The following is a 26040-nucleotide window of genomic DNA, read 5'->3' on the forward strand; positions in this document are numbered from 1 at the left end:
TTAATGTTGTTGTTCTGTAGGAAAGCCGTTGTGAGACGTGCTGTGTGAGTCCTGGCGTTGTCATGTTGGAACACTGCGTTGGCGTTGGCCATAACTGGAACGATGTGTGGCCGGAGGATCTGGTCAATTTAGCCCTGTGCATTCAGGTTGCCCTGCACGTGGACCAGGTCAGTTCTGCCAGTGTGTGAGATGGCTGCCCACACCATGACACTACCCCCGCCGAATCTGTCCACTTCCTGCACGCAGTTTGCCGCATAACGTTCACCACGACGCCTATACACGCGACATCTTCCATCATGACGTCGGAGCAGAAATCGGGACTCGTCACTGAACCACACCTGTCTCCATCGCAGTTGAGGCCATTGTCGATGAATCTGGCACCACTGCAGTCGGAGTCGACGGTGTTGTGGTGTTAAGATGACACCTCGAACTGGACGTCTGGCACGAATTCCTACCTCACGTAGGCGGTTCCGTACGGTCTGGTCGGATATCCTGCGCAAACCTGGTATTGCTGCGGCTGTGGAAGTGACAGTAGTCAATCGTTCCCGAAGGTGGCGTACCCGGATGTAGCGGTCCTGCCCGGGGGTAGTGACCCGTGGTCGACCGGATCTAGGGAGGTCACGTGTTGATCCATGTTGCTGGTAACGGTCCCACAGTCTGGAGATGGTGCTTGGGGACACATGGAATGCCCTGGCAACGGCCGTTCTGGATTCGCCTGCGTCTAGTCGGCCGATGGCATTGTTTCTCTGCGGTTCACTGAGACGTGGCATGTCCTGGATTGTCAACTGTCGGCCAGATACAGAGGCCAGGCAAGCGAACACCCTGCACTTTTATACTGTCGGTGTTCATGTTGCACGTGCAGACAACGCACGTGCAGTGGTGACATGGTTTGCACGTGGCTGCGTTTTTGCGAATATTCACATTTTGGAACTTTATTGTACAGTAGCTGCGTTTTATCGAATGTAACCGTGGGAATGTGTTTGGGACATGCAATGACCTTATATTCACAAAGCATGAACCGGTAGGAAACATAAAATCGGAGTTATAACCCATTTGTACCCTTTTGCGTTTCTTTTTTTGAAGAGTATATGTATCCTCCTTGAAATGTCTCCAAAATCGTATTTCAGAGTCTCTAGATTTAAAAATGTCTAGTGGGCACGCCCCCGAACCCCCTAGTGTCTTCCGCCTTCCATGCCCATTCGTTCGAAAAATGCATCTGCCCACACCCCGTTACAAAAAAAAAAAAATCCCAACTACGGCCTTGTGTAGGATTTTGTATATATATATATATATATATATATATATATATATATATATATATATATATTAGTTGAACTGATTTGAAAATGTTGGTAGCGCATTCGGGCAATATTCCTGCGGCCAATGCAAATAATATTTTTCACGATTATTGGAGGGTGTTCTAAGCCTCCTGTCCCCCTCCTGTTCCGCCGTCCCTAAAACGTCTAGTGGTGTAACAATACACCGAACTATCGATATATTGCAATAGTCAGTGCCTCGATAGCAATGCATCGATAGTTGATTCAACTATCGATAACTATCGCAATTGTTTAACTATCGATAGTTTCGATAGTATGCAGTCAAATATGATCTACAATCCACGCATGATTTCACTACCTAGTGACGCTATTACATACACACATACACACACACATACACACACATACACATACATACATACATACATACATACACACATACAGACACACACACATACATACCTACATATACATACACATACATACACACACATACACACAACACATACACAAACAACACATACACACAACACATACACACACAACACATACACACAACACATACACACAACACATACACACACAACACATACACACACACATACACACACAACACACACATACACACATGCATACACACATAACACATACACACACAACACATACACACATACATACACACACAATACACACACACACATACACACACATACATACATATACGTACACATACATACACACACACATACATACATACACACACATACATACATACACACACACACATACATACATACACACATACGTACGTACGTACGTACATACATACATACATACATACATACATACGTATGTACACACGTACGTACATACATACATACATAGTATAATATGAATAGATATTTCGCAAACTATTTACCTCAGTCATCCAGTATGTATGAATAACTGAGGTAAATAGTTTTGCGAAAAATCTATTCATAATACTGTTATCAAGCGATTTAAGAATTCACAATACTATTGCAATACTATAACGATAGTACTATCACTATTGCAATACTATCACAATAATATTTTAACTGACCACAATAGTCACCCCTGGTTTCGTCTAAATTAGTCAAAATCCGATAGGTGGGGCGCATGCGCATGCCAAACCCTTTGATAAACGTCCACGGAGTCATAAGACGGGTGAGCGGCCTTGTCACTTACTTAGTAAAAATGTGTCATTTCGCCGGTTTTATTTCTCTTATGTGTAATTTTTAATTGACAGTCACAAAGTACTCATTCGAAGATACGTAAAGGTATATTGTATTTCATTTTAGTAGTTGTCGATAAAGATATAATACGGAAAGAAGGTGACAGGCTAGTGCAATTTCGAAACTTGGAATTCCCCATCTATTTTTAACTTGAGGGCTTATTGATCATTTCCTTTTTGTGATGAATTAATAGCGTTACGCTAACGATGTGGACGCGAACGGTTATGTTAATACGTAATTTGAATTAGGGAACCTTTTCATTACAAATATTATGTAGTGATAAAATAAAACCGTATTCTGTTGGCGTGGCGGGGGTGGGTGGGTGGAAATTATACGGTATTCTCGGAACCGAACATACGGGTACTTCGACCCCTGGCCGCCATTGTTTATCACGTGACGCGGTGAAGCTTTTCTTCAGTTACCTATGGTTTGATAGTGAATTAATGCGATCCGATAATATTTTAACATGCTCATATACCACGAGGGTTTCGAGCATGTCCGGGGCCCAATCCAGGGCAGATAGTGAATTGAGGCAACGTTCGTCGATCATTTACAGCAGTTAACGGCCAAGATGCAGTTGGCTAAATAGATAATAAAATGATGTTAAAAAAAATATCGTTTTATAAATTTCGAAAAGAAGAGGCCAGACGCCCCAGCCGTGGTACTTTGCCATTAGAAAGCTCAGTGGCGTATCCCCCCCAAAAAAAAAATCCAGTTAGAGGGGAGGTGCCCAATGACATGAGGCGAAATGCCAAAGGAACATTAGGGGAGGTTTGGAGGAGGATCGTAAAAAAAATGAAAATTAATATATAAAAAATATATAACTCGCAAATGTAGGGGGGCGGGTCCCTGCCCCCCCCCCCCCCCTAAATCCGACTCTGAAGCTAGATGACCTTTGGACAAATATCCGTCTAGCTTTCTAACGGCAGAGTACCTGAACTATCTTCAGCAATCACAGCCCCCAATACACCCACCCCACCCTACAACCCTAATGGGACTTACTAGTGTTGGGGTTTGTTTAAGCGACACCTCCATATACACAAGTCTGTAGGAACCGGAGTGAGTGGGCTGGGGGAGGGGGGGAGGGGGGGGGGCAAACATTTACTTTTTTAATTATAATTTTGTTTTTAATATTCTTGCCCTCCCGCACTAGCATATCCTGTCCCCACACACTTCACATATAGCGGTCCTACGGGCCAACATGTCGGGGTAGTGTTGGTATTGTTTGTTGTTGGTTTGTTTGTTTCATTGTTCGTTTAATTTTTTTTTTTTTTTAGTTTTGGTGTTTGTTTCATTGTTTCTTTTTGTTTTGTTTTATTTTTCATTTTTTTTTTTTTGGTGTTGTTTTGGTTTTGAATTTATTATTATTATTATTATTATTATTATTTTAAATTCAGGCGAATAACGAAGTTGGAGTTGGGTATAGACCATTTGAATATCAGTTATTCATTAACTATATATTATTGCGTCTACGCCATTCTCGTTGTTTTACCAACTCCTCATTAACTATATATTATTGCGTCTACGCCATTCTCGTTGTTTTACCAACTCCTCATTAACTATATATTATAGCGTCTACGTCATTCTCGTTGTATAAGCTACTACTCATTAACTATATATTATTGCGTCTACGCCATTCTCGTTGTATAAGCTACTACTCATTAACTATATATTATAGCGTCTACGTCATTCTCGTTGTATAAGCTACTCCTCATTAACTATATATATTATAGCGTCTACGCCATTCTCGTTGTATAACCAACTACTCATTAACTATATATTATAGCGTCTACGCCATTCTCGTTATATAACCAACTACTCATTAACTATATATTATAGCGTCTACGTCATTCTCGTATAACCAACTACTCATTAACTATATATTATTGCGTCTACGTCATTCTCCTTGTATAACCAACTACTCATTAACTATATATTATAGCATCTACGTCATTCTCGTTGTATAACCAACTACTCATTAACTACATATTATAGCGTCTACGTCATTCTCGTTGTATAAGCTACTCCTCATTAACTATATATATTATAGCGTCTACGCCATTCTCGTTGTATAACCAACTACTCATTAACTATATATTATAGCGTCTACGTCATTCTCGTTATATAACCAACTACTCATTAACTATATATTATAGCGTCTACGTCATTCTCGTATAACCAACTACTCATTAACTATATATTATTGCGTCTACGTCATTCTCCTTGTATAACCAACTACTCATTAACTATATATTATAGCATCTACGTCATTCTCGTTGTATAACCAACTACTCATTAACTACATATTATAGCGTCTACGTCATTCTCGTTGTATAAGCTACTCCTCATTAACTATATATATTATAGCGTCTACGCCATTCTCGTTGTATAACCAACTACTCATTAACTATATATTATAGCGTCTACGTCATTCTCGTTATATAACCAAACTATATATTATAGCGTCTACTCATTAACTATTAACTATTATAGCGTCTACGTCATTCTCGTATAACCAACTACTCATTAACTATATATTATTGCGTCTACGTCATTCTCCTTGTATAACCAACTACTCATTAACTATATATTATAGCGTCTACGTCATTCTCCTTGTATAACCAACTACTCATTAACTACATATTATAGCGTCTACGTCATTCTCGTTGTCTAACCTACTACTCATTAACTACATATTATTGCGCCTACGTCATTCTGGTTGTCTTACCAACTACTCATTAACTATATATTATTGCGTCTACGTCATTCTCGTTGTCTTACCAACTACTCATTAACTATATATTATTGCGTCTACGTCACTCTCGTTGTATAACCAACTACTCATTAACTATATATTATAGCGTCTACGTCACTCTCGTTGTATAACCAACTACTCATTAACTATATATTATAGCGTCTACGTCACTCTCGTTGTATAACCAACTACTCATTAACTATATATTATAGCATCTACGTCATTCTCGTTGTATAACCAACTACTCATTAACTATATATTATAGCGTCTACGTCATTCTCCTTGTATAACCAACTACTCATTAACTATATATTATAACGTCTACGTCATTCTCGTTGTATAAGCTACTACTCATTAACTATATATTATAGCGTCTACGTCATTCTCTTTGTTTTACCAACTACTCATTAACTATATATTATTGCGTCTACGTCATTCTCGTATAACCAACTACTCATTAACTATATATTATAGCGTCTACGTCATTCTCGTTGTATAACCTACTACTCATTAACTATATATTATAGCGTCTACGTCATTCTCGTTGTATAACCAACTTCTCATTAACTATATATTATTGCGTCTACGTCATTCTCGTTGTATAACCAACTACTCATTAACTATATATTACAGCGTCTACGTCATTCTCGTTGTTTTACCAACTACTCATTAACTATATATTATTGCGTCTACGTCATTCTCGTTGTATAACCAACTACTCATTAACTATATATTATTGCGTCTACGTCATTCTCCTTGTATAACCAACTACTCATTAACTATATATTATAGCGTCTACGTCATTCTAGTTGTATAACCAACTACTCATTAACTATATATTATTGCGTCTACGTCATTCTCCTTGTATAACCAACTACTCATTAACTATATATTATTGCGTCTACGTCATTCTAGTTGTATAACCAACTACTCATTAACTATAGTAGACCTATATCTGTTATTTTGTAATGTAACATCTATTCGACCTACTAAAATTCCAAACCTATACGTAGCTCCCTATCTTTTCCTTTTCGACCAACCGTTCAAAATTGCGCCTAAATTCCTTCATCAAGAATGCGTACCAATTCTCTTTGGCTTAATCCTATTGGACATTCCCAATTCCATAGCACCTTATCACCCTCCGCCTGTTACCGGCTACGGCCGGACTGCTGGTGCTACCTTGCACCTGCCAGTACAGGTGGTCCACCCTCCTACCTTCCCCAACTTTCCTGTCCTTGACAGAGGAGCCGACCGAGGCCGGCACCTGTGCCCATGACAGGCGTGCGCTACTACAGGTTGCTCTGAACGTGCACGTTAAACACTATTCCATTCCATTCCATAACATCTATCAACTATTCATTAACCATATATATTATCGTGTACTCGCTATTGTGTGTGTTTAAATATTAACTAAGATGTTTACTTAAGCTTAATGTTGTGTTGTCATTAGTGTGTGTATTTAAATACCAAGACTATCTACTAGTTCCATCTATTGCTGTGTATACGCCATCCTGTGTGTATTTAAATACCAACTATCCACTAGTTCCGTCTATTGCTGTGTACACGCCATCCTGTGTGTATTTAAATACCAACTATCCACTAGTTCCATCTATTGCTGTGTACACGCCATCCTGTGTGTATTTAAATACCAACTATCCACTAGTTCCGTCTATTGCTGTGTACACGCCATCCTGTGTGTATTTTCAGGGACTGCAGTAAACCATGTCACGAAGACTTCGTGAAGCTTCAGGTAATATTTATTACATGTATATTATTTGTTGTTATTATTATATTACATTTTATTGCAGTAAATTAAATTGCATTATATTACATTGCATCGCATTGCGTTGTGTTGTAGTGCATTACGTTGCGTTGCGTTGCATTACATTACGGAGGCTTCAAAGTGCATAAAGATTCAGGTAATATTTATTACATGTATATTATTTGTTATTGTTATATTCCATTCCATTTCATTACAGTTCACTACATCGCACCACACTGCACTAGAACACCACACCACACCACTACACTATACTACACTACAACACCACACCACACCACCACATTAAACTACACTACAACACCACACCATACTATACCATATCACACCACCACACTATACTACACTACAACACCACACCACACCACCCACTACAACATCACACCACACCACCACACTATACTATACTACAACACCACACCACACCACCACTCTACAACATCACACCACATCGTACCACACCACCACCACACCACACTATATTACAATGGTAATGTATATGTATATGCAACTATTATTGTTGTTGGTGGTCTTCTTCTTGTTCTTGTTGTTGTTGTTCTTCTTATTATTCACTTGGGTTCCAGGAGGCAGATCACACATTAACATCACCAACTGCAGCAACGTGATGGTGGTTGGCAACATTCAGTGTGACAGTCTGGTACTGGGTAGTCATGGGGTTAGAGTGAGTCACAAAACAAAGACAACAGGTGAGGTGTTGTTTCAAGTGAGGTGATGTTTTGGTAGTTTCGCGCTGGTGTGTCATTCATGTTTTGGTACTTTCGTGCTGGCGTGTCATTCATGTTTTAGTACTTTCGCGCTGGCGTGTCATTCATGTTTTAGTACTTTCGCGCTGGCGTGTCATTCATGTTTTGGTATTTTCGCGCTGGCGTGTCATTCATGTTTTAGTACTGTCATGCTGGGGTGTCATTCATGTTTTAGTACTTTCGTTCTGGCGTGTCATTCATGTTTTAATACTTTTGTTCTGGCGTGTCATTCATGTTTTAGTACTTTAACGCTGGCGTGTCATTCATGTTTTAGTACTTTAGCGCTGGCGTGTCATTCATATTTTAGTACTTTCGTTCTGGCGTGTCATTCATGTTTTAACACTTTCGCGCTGGCGTGTCATTCATGTTTTAGTACTTTCGCGCTGGCGTGTCATTCATGTTTTGGTATTTTCGCGTTGGCGTGTCATTCATGTTTTAGTACTGTCATGCTGGGGTGTCATTCATGTTTTAGTACTTTCGTTCTGGCGTGTCATTCATGTTTTAACACTTTTGTTCTGGCGTGTCATTCATGTTTTAGTACTTTAGCGCTGGCGTGTCATTCATATTTTAGTACTTTCGTTCTGGCGTGTCATTCATGTTTTAATACTTTTGTTCTGGCGTGTCATTCATGTTTTAGTTCTTTAGCGCTGGCGTGTCATTCATGTTTTAGTACTTTAGCGCTGGCGTGTCATTCATATTTTAGTACTTTAGCGCTGGTGTGTCATTCATGTTTTAGTACTTTAGCGCTGGCGTGTCATTCATATTTTAGTACTTTCGTTCTGGCGTGTCATTCATGTTTTAATACTTTTGTTCTGGCGTGTCATTCATGTTTTAGTACTTTCGTTCTGGCGTGTCATTCATGTTTTAATACTTTTGTTCTGGTGTGTCATTCATGTTTTAGTACTTTAGCGCTGGCGTGTCATTCATATTTTAGTACTTTCGTTCTGGCGTGTCATTCATGTTTTAGTACTTTCGTTTTAGCGTGTCATTCATGTTTTAGTACTTTCGTTCTGGCATGTCATTCATGTTTTGGTACTTTCGTGCTGGCATGTCATTCATGTTTTAGTACTTTCGTTCTGGCATGTCATTCATGTTTTGGTACTTTCGTGCTGGCATGTCATTCATGTTTTGGTACTTTCGTGCTGGCATGTCATTCATGTTTTGGTACTTTCGTGCTGGCATGTCATTCATGTTCTGGTACTTTCGTGCTGGCATGTCATTCATGTTTTAGTACTTTCGTGCCAGTTACATTCATTGGGCCGATGATTAATAAGTCAATGTGCTCTAGTGGTGTCATTAAACAAAATAAACTTTTTCGTCTTTTCTTTCAAGAACTACGCTAGCACCTGTTAATTAAAGTGACCGACGCTAGTTTTTAAACACTACGACATATTTTTCAATATTAGAGCTGTTTGTGTAATCAAACATTGCTTACATTTTATTGTTTAGATTATCCATTTCCGTATAACTGGTCATCCTGGTGGTTTCTAATATGTACCAAAAAAATAATTTTTTATATTTTTAAAAACGCATGTGAGTCTAAGAAATTACGGTTATTGAGTCAAGTTCTAGTCTATTTTTAAGGATAGTTCTCTGTTTCAATGTCACAGACTTTTGTTTCACTCTGTTGTAACTTAATCCAAATGTGTTAAAGGTTTGTAGATTAACTAAACTTATAGTGTCCATTTGTACGGGTTGAAACTAGGCCTACACCTTTAAGTCACCTGTTTTGGTGTGTAAAATGTATAAAGTGGAACAGCTTTTAGCCAACACTTTCTAAAACAAACTGCTCCGTGTTTTAATGTAACACTATTATAATTTCATCATATTAATTATTTCACTGTAATTGTATTGTATTCTAGCACCCAAAGATTTGACTGACGAATATTACAAAATGGATTCCCATCCAAAAGGTAGGCCTAACATGGAGTGCAGGCATATAGTATTGTTTTTAAGCATATGATTGAGGGTGGTGGTGGTGATGTAGGATTAACACATACATACAAACATACGAAACGCAGAGAGAGAGAGAGAGAGAGAGAGAGAGAGAGAGAGAGAGAGAGAGAGAGAGAGAGAGAGAGAGAGAGAGAGAGAGAGAGAGAGAGAGGAGAGAGAGAGAGAGAGAGAGAGAGAGAGGGGAGGGAGGGAGGGAGGGAGAGAGAGACACAGACAGACAGACAGAGAAAGAGATAGAAAGAGAGGACGACACACACACACACACACCACACACACACACACACACAACACACACACACAGCACACCCAAAATACATACAAAACACGCACACACACACACACACACACACACACACACACACACACATATATACATATATAATCGACGTAACGTTGATATTAGTAAATTTATGAAAGGACTTTTTATATTTCATACGTTTATGCCCCCCCAACCCCCCACCCACAAAAAAACCCCCAAACAAAAATACCAACAAAACCCCCCAACAACAACAACATTACACCATGTCCAGTTATTGCCCACAGAAAAACAAATCCAATCTGAAGAACATAGTCCCTACACAACTACCCGCTGCCTAAGACTGCTTGTAAGCCTCCAACCCAGTCCACTTTTCACTTGTTTGCTTATTTCCTTTCATCTTTTTAGGCTAATAACAGGCACGTCGGAAGTAAGTAGACATCGGGGAGGCTGACTGAGATCGAGGGGGCAAAGCAAAGTTTCTAGGGGGTTCGGGGTGGGGTGGGGGGGTGTATGTTTCCCTGTAACATTTTGAAAACTTAGATGTCCTGAAATGCAATTTCCTACATTCTAAAAGTAAAATTGATCTATGCCTTAAGATTTACTACCAATAATATTTTTGATTCAGAATTGGGGGAGAGCTAGACCCCCCCCCCCCCCCCCCCCCCCCACACACACACCGTGCCTGAATAAATAAACAAAACATAGTATTAGCCAAACAAATTAAAACAAGAATGTAGAAACAAGAACAAAAGTAGAAAATAGTAATTTTGTAAAACATCTGCCTTTGGCCCGAGGTCTAATACACAAATATACACATACACACATATAAAACTGTTGTTGTTGGAGAGCTCCGACTATCAACTGTCACGACTAAGTTGGCCAACTCGATAGTTGCGTTGTAATTTCCTCAACTCCCGACTTACGACGGGTGTGCTCAGATTAACAACTAATCGGTTGTATGACATGTATACGACGAGAATCCAGTTGTAAGAGCTCTCAGACTAGCAAATGGACAGTCATAGAATCAGAGAGAGAGAGCGGCGAGTTGGCCAACTCCGTCGTGACAGTTGGTAGTCTGAACCTAGGATATGGCTGATTGGTTGATTGTTAGTGTTGTTCTTCTTGTTTTTAGGTCTCTGTCTTATCATTCAGAATGAGAATTTCCCTGGAGGTGACACAAGGAAAGGAGCTCACAAAGATTTAGGTACAATTCATCTCTTTTCATTCTTTCTATAATTGTCCACATGGGGAGACGGGAGACAGAGGTATAGCTAGGAGGTCATTAGGACCAGTCTCTCTCTTCCCCCCCCTCCCCCCCCTGCACCAATGTATTCATGTGCCTGTTATTTTTCTTCAGTTTTTCTCAAGAGACAGACCCTAGTTTGTAAACACTAAGGCATATTTGTCACTATTAGAGCCGTTTATGATCACTGATTACTTATATTTTATTGTTTAGATTATCCGTTTCCGTACAACCGAAGTGTTTCTGGTGATCTTGGTCTTTCTAATACCACAAAATGCATTTTTCATACTTTTAAAAACGCACGTGCGTCTGAGAAATAACAGTTATGGAGTCGAGTTTTAGTCTATTTTTAACGATATTTCACCGTTTCAACTTCACAGACTCTTGTTTATTACTCTTGTAACGTTATCCAAATGTGTTACAGGTTTGTAACTTAACTAAACTTAGTATCCATTTTTACGGGTTGAAACTAGGGTCTGCACCTTTAAGTGGCTAGTAATGTTAATTTAAATGGCTGGTGAAAGAGAAGGCATATAGGCCGTGTAGGTATAAGCGTACGATAAAACATGGCTTAAAACTCAGAAAGGTATCTTTAAATATATTTCTGTTTAACTTCTAGAGAGACTCGAGAAAGTATGGCTGAAATCTCATAACAATATCTTTAAATATCTTTCTATATAAATTCTAGAGAGACTCGACAAAGTATGGCTGAAAACTCATAACAATATCTTTAAATATCTTTCTATATAAATTCTAGCGAGACTCGAGAAAGTATGGCTGAAAACTCATAACAATATCTTTAAATATCTTTCTATATAAATTCTAGAGAGACTCGAGAAAGTATGGCTGAAAACTCATACTAATATCTTTAAATATCCTTCTGTCTAAATTCTAGAAAGACTGGAGAAAATATTCAAAAACCTAGAATTTGATGTCAGAGTGTCGTGTGATCTGACAGCAGACAAGATGAAGGATGTCATGGCGAAGGAAGCCCGTGAATTTAAAGCCGACTTCGACTGCCTCGTGTGCATCATCATGTCACACGGCAAAGACGGCCAGCTGCTCGGTACTGACAACTTCTACGTCAAGGTGAATGATCTGTCAAGCTATTTCCAGCCAGACAGGTGTAAAAACCTCATCGACAAGCCGAAGATCTTCTTTATCCAGGCGTGCCGAGGCGAGAACTACCAAATCGGTACGGTCGGGCAGCATACTTAGAAAACTTTAAGCCTAAACTCAAGACTCCTTAATAGTCTGTAGCCCAGTGGTAAAACGCTCGCTTGATGCGTAGTCAGTTTGGGATCGATCCCCGTCAGTGGGCCCATTGGGCTATTTCTCGCTTCAGCCAGTGCACCGTGGTATGTGCTATTCTGTCTATGGGATGGTGTATATAAAAGAGCCCTTGCTGCTAATCGAAAAGAGTAGCCCATGAAATGGCGACAGCGGGTTTCCTCCCTCAATATCTGTGGTCCTTAACCATATGTCCGACGCCATATAACCGTAAATAAAATGTGTTTAGTTCATAATTAAATAAAACATTTCCTTTCTTCCTTTAATAGTCTAAAACTTTAACGCTACGTACAAATTGTAGAGATTTGAATCTAAAGTTGTATAATGACGGACCTATGCCACATGCTTGGACTCTGAAAGTCTGAAGTTCAATGCTACATACACAATCTAGAGATTTGAGTCACTCTAGACTAACGTTTTATAAGGACGGACCTATGCCATATGCTTGGACTCTGAAAGTCTGAAGTTCAATGCTACATACACAATCTAGAGATTTGAGTCACTCTAGACTAACGTTTTATAAGGACGGACCTATGCCATATGCTTGGACTCTGAAAGTCTGAAGTTCAATGCTACATACACAATCTAGAGATTTGAGTCACTCTAGACTAACGTTTTATAAGGACGGACCTATGCCATATGCTTGGACTCTGAAAGTCTGAAGTTCAATGCTACATACACAATCTAGAGATTTGAGTCACTCTAGACTAACATTTTATAAGGACGGACCTATGCCATATGCTTAGAAGTTTGTTTCGTTTATCGACACCACTAGAGCACATTGATTAATTAATCAAGTGTTATTGAATGTCAAACATTTGGTATTTTCAACATACAGTCTTAGAGGGGAAACCTGCTACATTTTGCCATTAGTAGCAAGGGATCTTTTATAAACAACATCCCAGAGACAGGACAGCACATAACATGACCTTTGACATACCAGTGGCGGTGCACTGGCTGGAACCAGAAATAGCCCAACGAGTCCACCGATGGGAATAGATCCTAGACCGACCGTGCATCAGGCGAGCACTTTACTACTGGGCTATGTCCCAGCCCATCAAATCGGTACGATCAGGCACCATGCTTAGGAAACCTTAAATCTAGACTATAGACTCTCTAATAGAGGAAGAAATGTCACAGCATTTGGACGATTTAAATGTATAGGTTACGGCGTTTTTACGCCCATCGTCAACCACTGCAATTAAGAAAATGTCCACTGCAAAAAACATGCCATTGAAAAAATAAATCCAAAATAGTCCAAGGCAAAAGAATGCCGTGGAGAACTAAAAGCACCACGGCAATCTCCACTGCATTGCCGACTTGCTTGGGCAATTGCAGGGGTTGCATTGTTACGGCGTTTTGACTTGTCTGAAATGATAATAAGATGTCGTTTTAAGAAGAATCATCCGTTATCCTTAATAAAACATACACATATACAAACGCATTAGGCCGTGGGAACCAGGGGACTCCCACTTGAAGAAACTGTACGTTTTTTCCCTACTCTATATTAAATAAAGATAAAAAAATTATTTTTGCCCACATTCCGAAACACACACACACACACACAATACACCGTGCCCACTTCACTGGGAATTGTACCCCCTCCAGATATCATTCCTACGGGCCTGCGCATGCACACGCACGCACACACACATAAAAACATCAATACATACATACATACTAACACAGATACATCAATACATACATACCGGATACCGTTATAACCTGATTGTATTTTACTTGGCCCCGTGGGTGTCCAGTTTAGGGGGGTTTCACTGTGTGGTTTACAGTACACGGTTAAATAATTATTTCATACTATCGGACGGGGCCAACCAGGCTGTCTATGATTCTGTTAGGTCAAATACCCTTCCCCCACCCCTCCAAGAAAAAGAAAAAAAAGATGAAAACTTGATTACTTTATTTAAATTTCATAAAACGAATTACTACCAAACAACTATATAGTATTGCAAACGAATCACTACGCATTTTTACATGGATTACAACTGATTTTGTGGGTAGAATGATGGAAATACATGGTAAAAAAAAATGTTTGTTTTGTTTAACAACACCACTAGAGCACATTGATTTATTAATCATCGGCTATTGGATGTCAAACATATGGTAATTTTGACACAGTCATAGAGAGGAAACCCAGTACATTTTTTTCCATTAGTAGCAAGGAATGTTTTATATGCACCATCCCACAGACAGGATAGCACATACCACGACCTTTGATATACCAGTCATGGTGCACTGGCACATGGTAAAAAGGTCTCAGGTTAGTACATTTTCTCCGAATATCTGTATAATTTTTGTCCGAATTTGAGATTTGTTCCAGCACTAGGGGGCAGTTGCCCCCCTCCCCTGCCCCCGGTCTCATACGCTTATCTTTACCCTTGAGTTAACCCCTAGGGGTGAGATCGAACTCGTTCAGTGGACCTATTATCTGATTGGGTTTATTCCGATCTGCAGGGAGTGAAATTACCGAAATACGTAAGACTAGCCCTCCTATGCTTAGAAATCTTTTTAACAGTATATGGCTCGGAATTTGGACCATCATAAATAAAAGTGATTCCACAGTATACGTTTTGCTTTTAATTTACATTATGCTAGACCGTCAACTGTCACGACGAAGTTGGTCAACTCGACGGTTGCGTTGTAATTCCCCAAACTCCCGGCTTACGACGGGCGCGCTCAGATGAACAACTAATGGGTTATACGACGAGAATAGAGTTGTAAGAGTGCTCAGACTAGCAACTGGACAGTCGTAGAAGTCGTGACAGACAGTTGGCCAACATTGTCGTGGCAGGTGATAGTCTGAGGCTAGCAATACTCTCGTCGTTTATTTCCCTTCTCTTCAGGGTGTACTAGTTATGATTCGACCATTACCAGTGACGTCAAACTGGACAAGGATCTGCCAGAGGAAGTAGATCTAGCAGCTGTGCATGCGCAATCGCAACTTCCGGCAGGGATCCCGAACGAGAAGGATTTCATGTTCGGGTACGCCACCGTGCCCGGATACAGGGCACTGCGGGACGAAAACAGCGGCTGTTGGTACATACAGGCTCTAGCAGACGTGTTCGAGAAATATGCAGACAGGTATTATATGAAACGTTCATTTCCAAATCACAATATAATATTAACTAAATGATTTTCGTCAATTATTTCTTTCATATGAAACTGACAAATAAATATTTTGTAAATAGGCCTACCTATTTAATGATACTCTACCTAATTTAGCATTTACTTGTTTGGGCTCTCATTGATGTACAAGGTGGTGTTTACTCTTGAAATTAAAATAAAGATGTCAGTAAACAGGAGATTTGTGACCTTATTGGAACAGACTATAACACATTTTGATCGATATGTGTCAGTTTCATTTACCTTTAAACAAACTTTTAATTTAAAACTGCAAGTTAACTGATTATTTTGAATTGCAGCCTAAATTATTAATTATGACCAGCATATTTAAGTACATTAGAAATTTACACAATCTTGCAACCACTTTAAGGTGCTATATCAGAAGTTATATGTGAGCATCTGTGATACAGATTCTCCAATAAAAATGTATTTTCTACTAGTAGATAAAATTATTTCCTATAATCATTTATGGGCATATAGTTAAAGGTGTAGTCTTTAAATGTTAAAGCAAAATTTAATAAAAACATGATTTGCAATAGCTGTCATTATGCAACTTTGAGGTAGCACCTTTAATACCGGTATAATAGATCATAGACTCAGAATGGTTCTTGACAATTTTGCTCAAAAGTTACTTATAAATGTCTACAAATATTTTGTTTTGGAGAGGGATAGGTGTAAGCCGTCATCAGAAACGGTCCCTCACATATGATAACAGCATTGAAATTGACACATATTGACCAAAATTGGTTATAGTCTGTTCCAATAAAGTGCACAAATCACCTGTTTACCAACATCTTTATTTTAATTTCAAGAGTAAACACCACCTTGTACATCAATGAGAGCCCAAACAAGTAAATGCTAAATTAGGTAGACTATCATTAAATAGATATTTACAAAATATTTACTTGTCTATTTAATATGTAAGAAATAATTGACGAAAATAATTTTTATTCTATTTCCGACAGTATTTTAGGTAAAACCTAAAAGCGAGTGCAAGTGAGATAAATTAATAGTAATAGTTTATTTCAAGGATTCTGTCTGGACAAAATGGTTACAATTTAGTATGTGAAATATGTGTCATAGTAATAGTGTGGGTTTTTTTTCAAGGATTCTGCCTGGACAAAATGGTTACAATTTAGTATATGAAATATGTGTCATAGTACATTGTAATAGTTTTTTTTCTTCAAGGATTGTGTCTGGACAAAATGGTTACAATTTAGTATGTGAAATATGTTCCACAGTAATAGTTTATTTCAAGGATTCTGTCTGGACAAAATGGTTAAAATTTAGTATGTGAAATATGTGTCACAGTAATAGTTTATTTCTTCAAGGATTCTGTATGGACAAAATGGTTACAATTTAGTATGTGAAATATGTGTCACAGTAATAGTTTATTTCAAGGATTCTGTCTGGACAAAATGGTTAAAATTTAGTATGTGAAATCTGTATCATAGTAATAGTTTTTATCAAGGATTCTGTGGACAAAATGTAGGGGAAATCTAACGTAATTAAAGGCAATTATTCAACGACGGGATGGAAGGATATGACGCAATCTAACACGTGATGACATTCGTTGATCATGATATAAGCAATCGTGATAACGCCACATTAATTACGTCACATACTTGAAAGGCTTCCACCCCTCTTAAAGTCAATCAATCTTTATTTCTGTATATATGAGTAACACAAAGAACATGGTACATTTTAAAACAGGCAGAGGATATGGAAAGTTCTGCTTGTCTGTGTAAAACATTTCGTAACATGCCTGCCCAACTATTGGTGATATGTGAGCTGAGCAGTCTGGAAGGACAAACACATTTTTCCAAGTCAGTTAGGCTGGTAACATCTGAACAGTGTATTTCTATTGTGTATAATATATTCCTAAGGGTTAAATTTGAGGGACATGTTTTTGTCCTGTCCGAACCAAAATGTTAACAACTACCAGAAATTTCTCTCCTACCTTTATTTTTTGTTAGATTTTACTCTCATTTTGTCCAGACAGAAATCTAGGAAAAACCATTGCAATGACACCATGTCACCAATATCCACTTCGCTGAGATCGCATAGGGCAAAAAGCATGTAATTTTGTGCCGGCTGCTATTTTGACTTTTTATGGAATATTCTCCAAGAGGGGTGAAAGGATATGACTTAATCTAGCAACGTCATAACATGTTATGATATAAAAGCAAACGTGATGACGTCATATTAATTTTTTAAATTATTTTTTGTTTGTTTAAATATACCACTAACGATCATTGATTTTATATTAATTATGTCACATATTTTGGAGGCTTTCACCCTCTTGAAGAGTATTCTATAAAAAAGCAAAATGGCAGACGGCAGAAAACTGCATGTATTTTGCCCTATGCTATCTCAGCAAAGTCGATACTGGCGACATACTGGGTTTTTCACAACTTGCGTGTGGACAAAATTTGGAGGAAATGTAACGGTAATTAAAGGTAGGAGAGTAATTTTTTGTAGTTGTTAACATTTTGGTTCGGACAGTAGATGTCAGCGAAGTCGATATAGGGCCTAGGTGACATGGTTACAATCTGGTATGTGGAATCTGTGTCATTGTTATGTTTTTTCCCACAATTTCTGTCTTGGCAAAATGTAAGGAAAATATGTTGGTAATTAAAAGTAGGAGAGTAATGTATTGTAATTGTTAACAATTCGGACTTTAAAGCGTTACGTAATTGTTGAACGGCGCCATATATACTGCGTTCACCTAACGACAAAAACACGAATACGATATTTACGGAAATACTATTCTACATTTTTCAACTGCGATACGTGAAACAAAATAGATTGCAATCAGTTAAAGTTAAAAAAAAACAACGTTTCTAACTGCGTCCAGGCGCATGCGTTTGCAAAAAGTATCCTACCGCGCATGTGCGGTTCGTCAGTTTCCATTTTTAAGGCCACTACATGAAAAAAGGTTTCTAACTACGCATAGTTGACGAACATTTTGTTTAATATTTTTTTAAAAGGAAAAAATCAGTTCGTCAAGCGTTCTGGTCCGGTCCGCGTTTTACCAACACCCATCCCTAACACTTGATGTCAATATGGATAGGCATTACGTTCATACCAGTGAATAGTTTGTAAAATACCATTTTTTAAATGAATTGATTTTTAATTAACACAATTTATACGCTCAAAAAGTATTTACAATTGTTATGAATATGGATTATGAATACTATTCACTATAGTAGAGGTACAACAAATTTAATGTGGCTTACCTTTTGTTGATCGAATATAATAATTGAAAACAAATTTTAACAAAAGGTGGCTTAAAAATCGTAAAAATTAAATGATTTGGCCTTGTTGATCTGGCACGTGTGAGGTCACGTGACATGCACCGAATGTTAATTCATCTTCCTCCATGTTAAGTCAATTTCTACAAGTCATGTGGACCCGACATCGGTCATTTTAAGGAATAAACAAAAACAATCCAGTAAAATTAATGGTTTTATGGGTTTGTAAAGTTTTGTATTTTGATACTTACTTGTCTGAACTTTATTGTTGATGAAAATGTTCAATAACTGTGGAAAAAAACGCCTCACAAATGAACGACAAGCAAACGACAACAAATCGGATGTTGATTGCACGAGAAAACAAAGTGAACGGAGTTGGAAGCATAGTACAGTTTGGGACGTTGACGATAGTATTAGTTTGTAATTGCCACACCTATGTAAATTACTATTAGATTAATTCATTATTAGTGTAACAGCGTATTGTGGTACTAGTGTATGACAGTGAAAAATAATCTAGAATCGCTAAGTAATTTGCAATGTGCATCTGACAAAATAACGCAAAATGCACTAGTCATTAGTTTGTAAGCGTCAAATTGTCCAATTAGTCGGGTCAATATATGAAAAATAATGGCTGAACCCCAAACAAATTTATACAAAAGGTTTTTTGGTTTTAATGTTATCCATGGGTCATCAGTTATTGCAGAAAAAAAGTCTCCCAAAATCTGACCCCGGGAACATGGTTAATTTGCATAATTTCAAGATGGCGACCCGCTCAAATTTCAATCTACTACAAACTCTTTACTGGTTCAATTTATTACCAACAGATGTATTACCAACAGATAGAAACATGATACCAATCAAAGAAAAAAACAAAAAAGTCTATCAAAATTGTTTTGTGACGTCATAGTTACGTCAAATTGACGTCATGTGACGTCATAGCTGCCATTTGTAATTTCAAGTAAAACAAAAGAAGCTAATTATGAGATGGACAACCCTTTCACAGAGGATAGCAAAGACTTACTGAATTTGAATTCAAAGCTTATAATGCCGGAAAAGGTCATCAGTACAGTCAGGAAAATAGAAATTATAGAGGACCTAGGGAAATCTCAAAATCTCAAAATTTATCAATGCCACAATTCCGCGAAACAAATTGCCCCTATTCAGCAGACCAGGACCCATATTCACAAAATATCGTAAGCCTAGTTTTACACGTAAACGTAAATCTACGACTGAAGAGCTATTCACGAAACAACGAAAACGTAAGTTACGTGTAAAGTTGGACGTAAATATAAGAGTGCCTCAGGTTGCAAATAACGCTGCACGTAAGTTGTGTACATATAATAAATCAAGCACGATCGCCGTTATTTACTATTATTTACGGAAACTATCAGTATTTCCAATAAATGAAGCAATTTGCGATGGCGAACGCCCACTGATTGAACATATTTTTGTTCGTGATCGAACGGATGTTTTCGACTCGGCCAATTTCTCCTGAGTTATCTTTTCCTTTTTAAGAAATGTCCTCAAGTTCGTACCAAAACGCGGAGCCCCACCAATACCAAAATGCCATGGTTCACTGTTCGCAATGTTATTGTTAGCAGACGACAAACAAAATTGAGTTTTGCGCATTTGTTATTTACCCGGTAGCCATCGTTTCTAATGTGTTTTTATTAATTACTCCAGTGAGAATGTTAAATCGTAGATTTACGTCCAACTAAGTTACGTTTACATTTACGACCATCTTTGAGAATAAGGTGCTTCTTGCACGTAAACGTAAATCTACGGCACACGTAAGTGCTAGTCGTAGACGTAAATTTACACTTTTTTGTGAATATGGGTCCAGGTACGGAGAAAAGTAAGATCACGGGAAAGGTGTCTGAATTGAAGAATGACCAGGCCCAATTTTCAAGATTATACATTGCAAGCCAACGACGAGAAGGGGACCTTGCTGAATTCTTTCGTCACGAAAACCAACCGGCACCACCATCTCTTTCTGATAAAGGCAACGTTAGACAAGGGGGGAAATACCATCTCCTCGTGTGGGATGTGTATCTAGACGACAGTCTCAATGCTTACACTAGGGAATGCCGAGGTGAAGGTACACGACGACGTGTTACTTCCGATACAAGGGTACCAGGCAATTGGTCGGGTTTTCTCCGCAATGATGAGAACAAGAAAGAACTGTTTGCGTTTCTAGCTTACAAATGTGCTGAATGTAATTCCGAAGACACGGTCATCATATCCACCACTGGTAAAACTGTTGTTTGTTCTGTCAAGGATATGAACATTCAGGAACATGTACACAGGAGGAGGCTGATACCCGAATTGTTGCACATCAGGGATGCTGCCCAATGTGGGCATGGAAAAGTCATAATTCGAAGTGTTGATATAGATGTTGCTGTCATTGCAACATCTTGTTTCCATTCGACTGGACTCCAGGAAATGTGGCTGGCCTTTGGAACTGGTCAGAAGTTCCGATAGATTGCGATACATGAAATTGCAGCTCACCTTGGTCCAGCTAAATCTAAAGCGCTGTCCTTTTTTCATCCTTTCACCGGTTATGACACTGTATCCTTCTTTTCAAACCATGAAAAAAAATCATCATGGCAAACGTGGCAGAGTTACCCTGAGGTAACAGAAGCATTTGTAAAGCTCTCATTGCAGCTCGAGGATGTCACCAATGATCTCATTACTATGCTTGAACGCTTTGTTGTTCTTTTGTACGATCGTACATGCGTATTGGATAGTGTAGATGAGGCTAGGATGTACTTATTCACAAAAAGATCCAGAGAAATCGAGAGCATTCCACCAACGGCAGCTGCCTTAAAGGAGCACACAATGCGGGCAGCTTATCAAGCAGGACACATCTGGGGGCAAGCTCTGACTGGCGAGCCAACAGTTCCCTCCCCCTCAGATTGGGGTTGCAAGAAGCAGGATGGTCTTTGGGCACCCGTATGGACGATACGACAAGAAGCAGCCAAGGCCTGTTATGAATTGCTATGCTGCCACTGCAAGTCGGCTTGTAAAGGAAATTACAAGTGTTTCAAAGCTAACTTGTGGTGTACAGCACTTTGCAGTTGTGATGGTCAATGTTTTGAAGACTAGGCATTCTTTGCAGGGCATAATTGCAGATGACTTAGACTTTGTTTTTCTGTGGCGTGGAAAAAGTTATCAAAAATACTGATTATGATCATACTGATTTTGATGCAAGAAAGGCGAGGACAAGTGAAATGTAACGGGTGTTCGTTGTTGAATTGTCTTGAAAATCTGCACTTGCTTCGCCATCGTGGATAATGTGCTTAAAATGAGAATTTAAACCCCTGTTGAACGTATGTTGGTGTACGCTATATTTTGGAGAATATTGTCACCAAACAATTGACCACAATGACAGCCATATTGGATTCCAAGATGGCAGAGATTGATACAGATTGTCCAGGTTGTCAACTGATACAAGATCATTGAAAGTTCACCGTAATCATTGAAAGTATGAATCATTTAACATGTCAGTCTTAAACACTTTTAACGAAAATAAGGTTCAGATGGCGGCCATCTTGAAATTATAGGCCTTCATAAATGATCTCATGTTATACTACGAGCATGAAATCACGGGTGTAGGAGTTGAAAGTATTTTTGTATCTGCAATAACTGCAAAGATATGGACAAAATATGGTTCATGTGGTGGCCATCTTGAAATCCAAGATGGCGGACATTACAGGAAGTTGTAAATGGTCTCATATGATTCTATGACTAGGAAAACATGGGGGTAGCCATTTAAAATATATCTGTACCTGCCCTAATATTGAAGATATTGAGGGAACTATACACCGGATGGTGGCCATATTAAAATCCAAGATGGCCGCCACCAGGGGGGCTTTTCTGAGATGGGTTCTAATCGAAAATTAATTGTATTGGGATGTACTACCCACTTGCAAAGTTTCATGCTTTCCCCAAAAAGTGAACGATTGTCCCCCTTACCCGCTGGACTATAGGGCATTATTTGCAACAAATCTCACCTATGATGTCATGTGACATCAATTTGACGTAACTATGACGTCACAAAACAATTTCAATAGACTTTTTTGGTTTTTTGGTTTGTTTGGTATCATGTTTCTATCTGTTGGTAATACATTTATAGGGTCTAAATTGAACCAGTAAAAAATTTGTAGTACATTGAAATTTGAGGGGGTCGCCATCTTGAAATTATGCAAATTAACCATGTTCCCGGGGTCAGATTTTGGGAGACTTTTTTTCTGCAATAACTGATGACCCATGGATAACATTAAAACCAAAAAACCTTTTGTATAAATTTGTTTGGGGTCAAACCGTATATTGACCCGACTAAATAGTATTATTGTTCGTTAAACCAATGCAGAATATTTCTCACTGAGAAAATATGGAAAATATTTTCCCTGTTTTGAATGACCGCTGGGGTAATAAACTAAATTATAAAAAATCAATGTGCTCTAGTGGCGTCGTTAAATAAAACAAACTTTACTGTACTTTGTACAGCCTTAACTGCTTTTAATACTGAATAAAATGTTGTCTCAATACCACATTTTCCCCCCCCCCCCCCCCCCATTAATTAGTATAATTTGAGTGTCAAAACCATTGACATTTTCTAAATCATATATCTGCAATAGACGGAGACAAAAGAATGTTTTCACAGTACCATGGCCATTCCTACGAGTCAGTATCATTGTGCTTCGTCATTGAGAGGATTGCCACTTCCATTGACAAATGTTTCTGGCTTCATCTATAGAACAGCCAGTTTCATTGACACTTTCATTGCTTCGTGTGTAGGAGGACTGCCATTTTCATCGACAACGTTCCCTTGCTTCGCCTATAGGACTGCCATTCATATAGCTAGTTATATACTTTCTTGTCCGGTAGCTAGTATAGATTTGGAAAATACACTACTTCAAAGGACTTAAAGTTTGTTTCGTTTAACGACACCACTAGAGCACATTGAATTATTAACGATTGGCTATTGGATATCAAACATTTGGTAATTTTGACATATAATCTTAGAGAGGAAACCTACATTGTGTTGTCCATTTCTCTGAAGAGAACTCCTTGTCTGTAGAGTCCCTCCCGGCGCGACGTCACCGCAAGTCCAAAAGTCCCGTCCCCTAGCTCCATGTCGTGGATCCCGACCTCAATGCCGTCTGTGAAGCGCTTGAAGGATCCTTCGATGACTCCTCCCGGCTTGGTCGCTGCAGAGTCCCCCGGGGGTGGGGGTCTCGACGCGGACACAAGCGGAGGTGTTGGAACGGAAGACGCCGGCCGTGGAGTCTCTCACATGGCTGTGTACAACACTGTTGTCGACTCATCGAGCTGGGCAGTCTGCGTTGAAACAGCTGGCTTGTCGGATCGTGGGGGTGGGGACTGCGACGCAGACGGGACCGCCGCTGGCGGTTGAGCCGCCATTTTGCCTCCCCCCCCCCCCTCGTTCCTCCTCTGAGTGATCGCTTAGCCATACACCAAAGTCACGGCTGCCCGTGACCCAGTGTATGTGACGCGTTACTCTTTAACAGCTTCCCGTAACTAACAAGCAGTTCCCCCAGGTGGGGGGGGGGGGGGGGGGGGGGAGGGGGGTCAAGTCGAGAGCACATGAACATACGTCCTGCTTCATCGCGTGTTGTCAGAGAAGTGCATATCCTTAAGATAAACATTTTTTGTTTGTTTTGGTATTGTAGCCTATGTGGCGGCAGTGGGTTTTTTCTCTATCTGTCAAAACCAACTATCAAATTTAAAAGATATTTGACAGAAAATACCCATAGTTTAAAATGTTTTGAGGTGGCGTTAATAAAAATTTTAAAAAATATTTATTTTTAGTTTTTAAATTATATTTTTTACATTTTTATTTATTTATTGATTAATTATTTGTTTAATTTTCATTATTTAAAATAAAATATTAAAAAAGTATATTCATTCATTCATTCATTCATTTTATTTATTTATTTATTTATTTATTTAGGGGCAGGTTGTGTGGGATCGATCCCTGTCGGTGGGCCCATTGGGCTATTTCTTTTCCAGCCAGTGCACCACGATTGGCATATCAAAGGCCGTGGTATGTGCTATCCTGTCTGGGAAAGTGCATAGAATAGATCCCTTGCTGCCATAGGAAAGATGTAGCGGGTTTCCACTGATGACTACGAGTCAGAATTACCAAATGTTTGACATCCAATAGCCAATGGTTGATTAATCAATGTGTTCTAATGGTGTCGTTAAACAAAACAAACAAAATTATTTATTTATTTATTTAAATTCCAGCGAGGACCTAAACAGCATGATGACTCGTGTAAACGCCATTGTGAACAAACAGATGACTACCAAGCGATGCGGACCAGTTGTTCAAACACCAGTCTATCACAACGCACTCACGAAGAAAGTCATCTTCTACTAGAACTCACGCTCGTATTTCTGAGCAAAACAAAAACATTTTACAGGCGATATTGGACCTTTAACTGTGACGTCATTCTTGGACCAAGATGCACATTCAAGGAGAGTGGTCGGGAACAGTTCGAGTGGTTTCCATCTTATACTATCATATCACATACGTTTAACGTTTGACGCAAAAAACAGTCTTAGCTCGCGACCGTGACTGAACAGTTCGACTGGCTTCCATCTTATACTATCATATCACATACGTTTAACGTTTGACGAAAAAAACAGTTTTAGCTAGCGACCGTGACTGCAGGCAAGCCTGAACAGTTATGTCATGTCATGTCATAGGGTTTTACGCGCACGCCTGTCGTGGGCACAAGAGCCGGCCTCGGCCGGCTCCTCCGTCCATGACAGGAAAGGTGGGGGGAGGGGAGAGGAGGGACCGCCTGCACTGGCAGGTGCAAGGGAGCACCAGCAGCCCGATCAACTCGGCAGCAGGCGGGTGGGGGTGGTAGTGGTGCTATGGAATTTGAATGGAGCAGATAAATGCTAAAGAGAAAAAGGTGCGCAATTTTGATCGAGGGAATTTGGCGCAATTTTGAACGATCGGTCGAAAGGTAAATGGCCGAGCTAATATAGGTTTTGATATTAGTGAATCGAGAGTAGCTCGTTAATTTTAGA

The 26040-nt window shown here is 39.1% G+C and overlaps 1 protein-coding gene across 2 annotated transcripts; it reads left to right on the forward strand.

Annotated features, from left to right (window-relative positions):
- The first annotated feature begins 2423 nt into the window (after positions 1 to 2423).
- On the forward strand, positions 2424 to 25811 carry LOC121390503 (caspase-3-like). Of its 2 annotated transcripts, none has more exons than XM_041522333.1 (8): positions 2424 to 2462; positions 6993 to 7035; positions 7650 to 7772; positions 9692 to 9742; positions 11177 to 11248; positions 12183 to 12482; positions 15439 to 15676; positions 25246 to 25811. In XM_041522333.1, exons 2-8 carry the CDS (start codon positions 7008 to 7010, stop codon positions 25376 to 25378), a joined length of 945 nt encoding a protein of 314 aa, XP_041378267.1. In that variant the 5' UTR covers positions 2424 to 2462; positions 6993 to 7007; the 3' UTR covers positions 25379 to 25811. The 2 variants fall into 2 exon arrangements, with proteins under 2 accessions (XP_041378267.1, XP_041378266.1); XM_041522332.1 differs by having other exon boundaries at positions 2444 to 2575.
- The last annotated feature ends 229 nt before the right edge of the window (positions 25812 to 26040 follow it).

The sequence above is a fragment of the Gigantopelta aegis genome, chromosome 15 (genome assembly GCF_016097555.1).
Source record: "Gigantopelta aegis isolate Gae_Host chromosome 15, Gae_host_genome, whole genome shotgun sequence".
NCBI classification, from domain to species: Eukaryota; Metazoa; Mollusca; class Gastropoda; order Neomphalida; family Peltospiridae; genus Gigantopelta; species Gigantopelta aegis.

Coding starts and splice junctions, on each gene's coding strand:
- LOC121390503 (XM_041522333.1), top strand. CDS start 7,008: ATGTCACGAAGACTTCGTGAAGCTTCAG. Junction 11,249..12,182: donor AGGAGCTCACAAAGATTTAG/GTACAATTCATC, acceptor TCTAAATTCTAG/AAAGACTGGAGAAAATATTC. Junction 12,483..15,438: donor AGGCGAGAACTACCAAATCG/GTACGGTCGGGC, acceptor CCTTCTCTTCAG/GGTGTACTAGTTATGATTCG.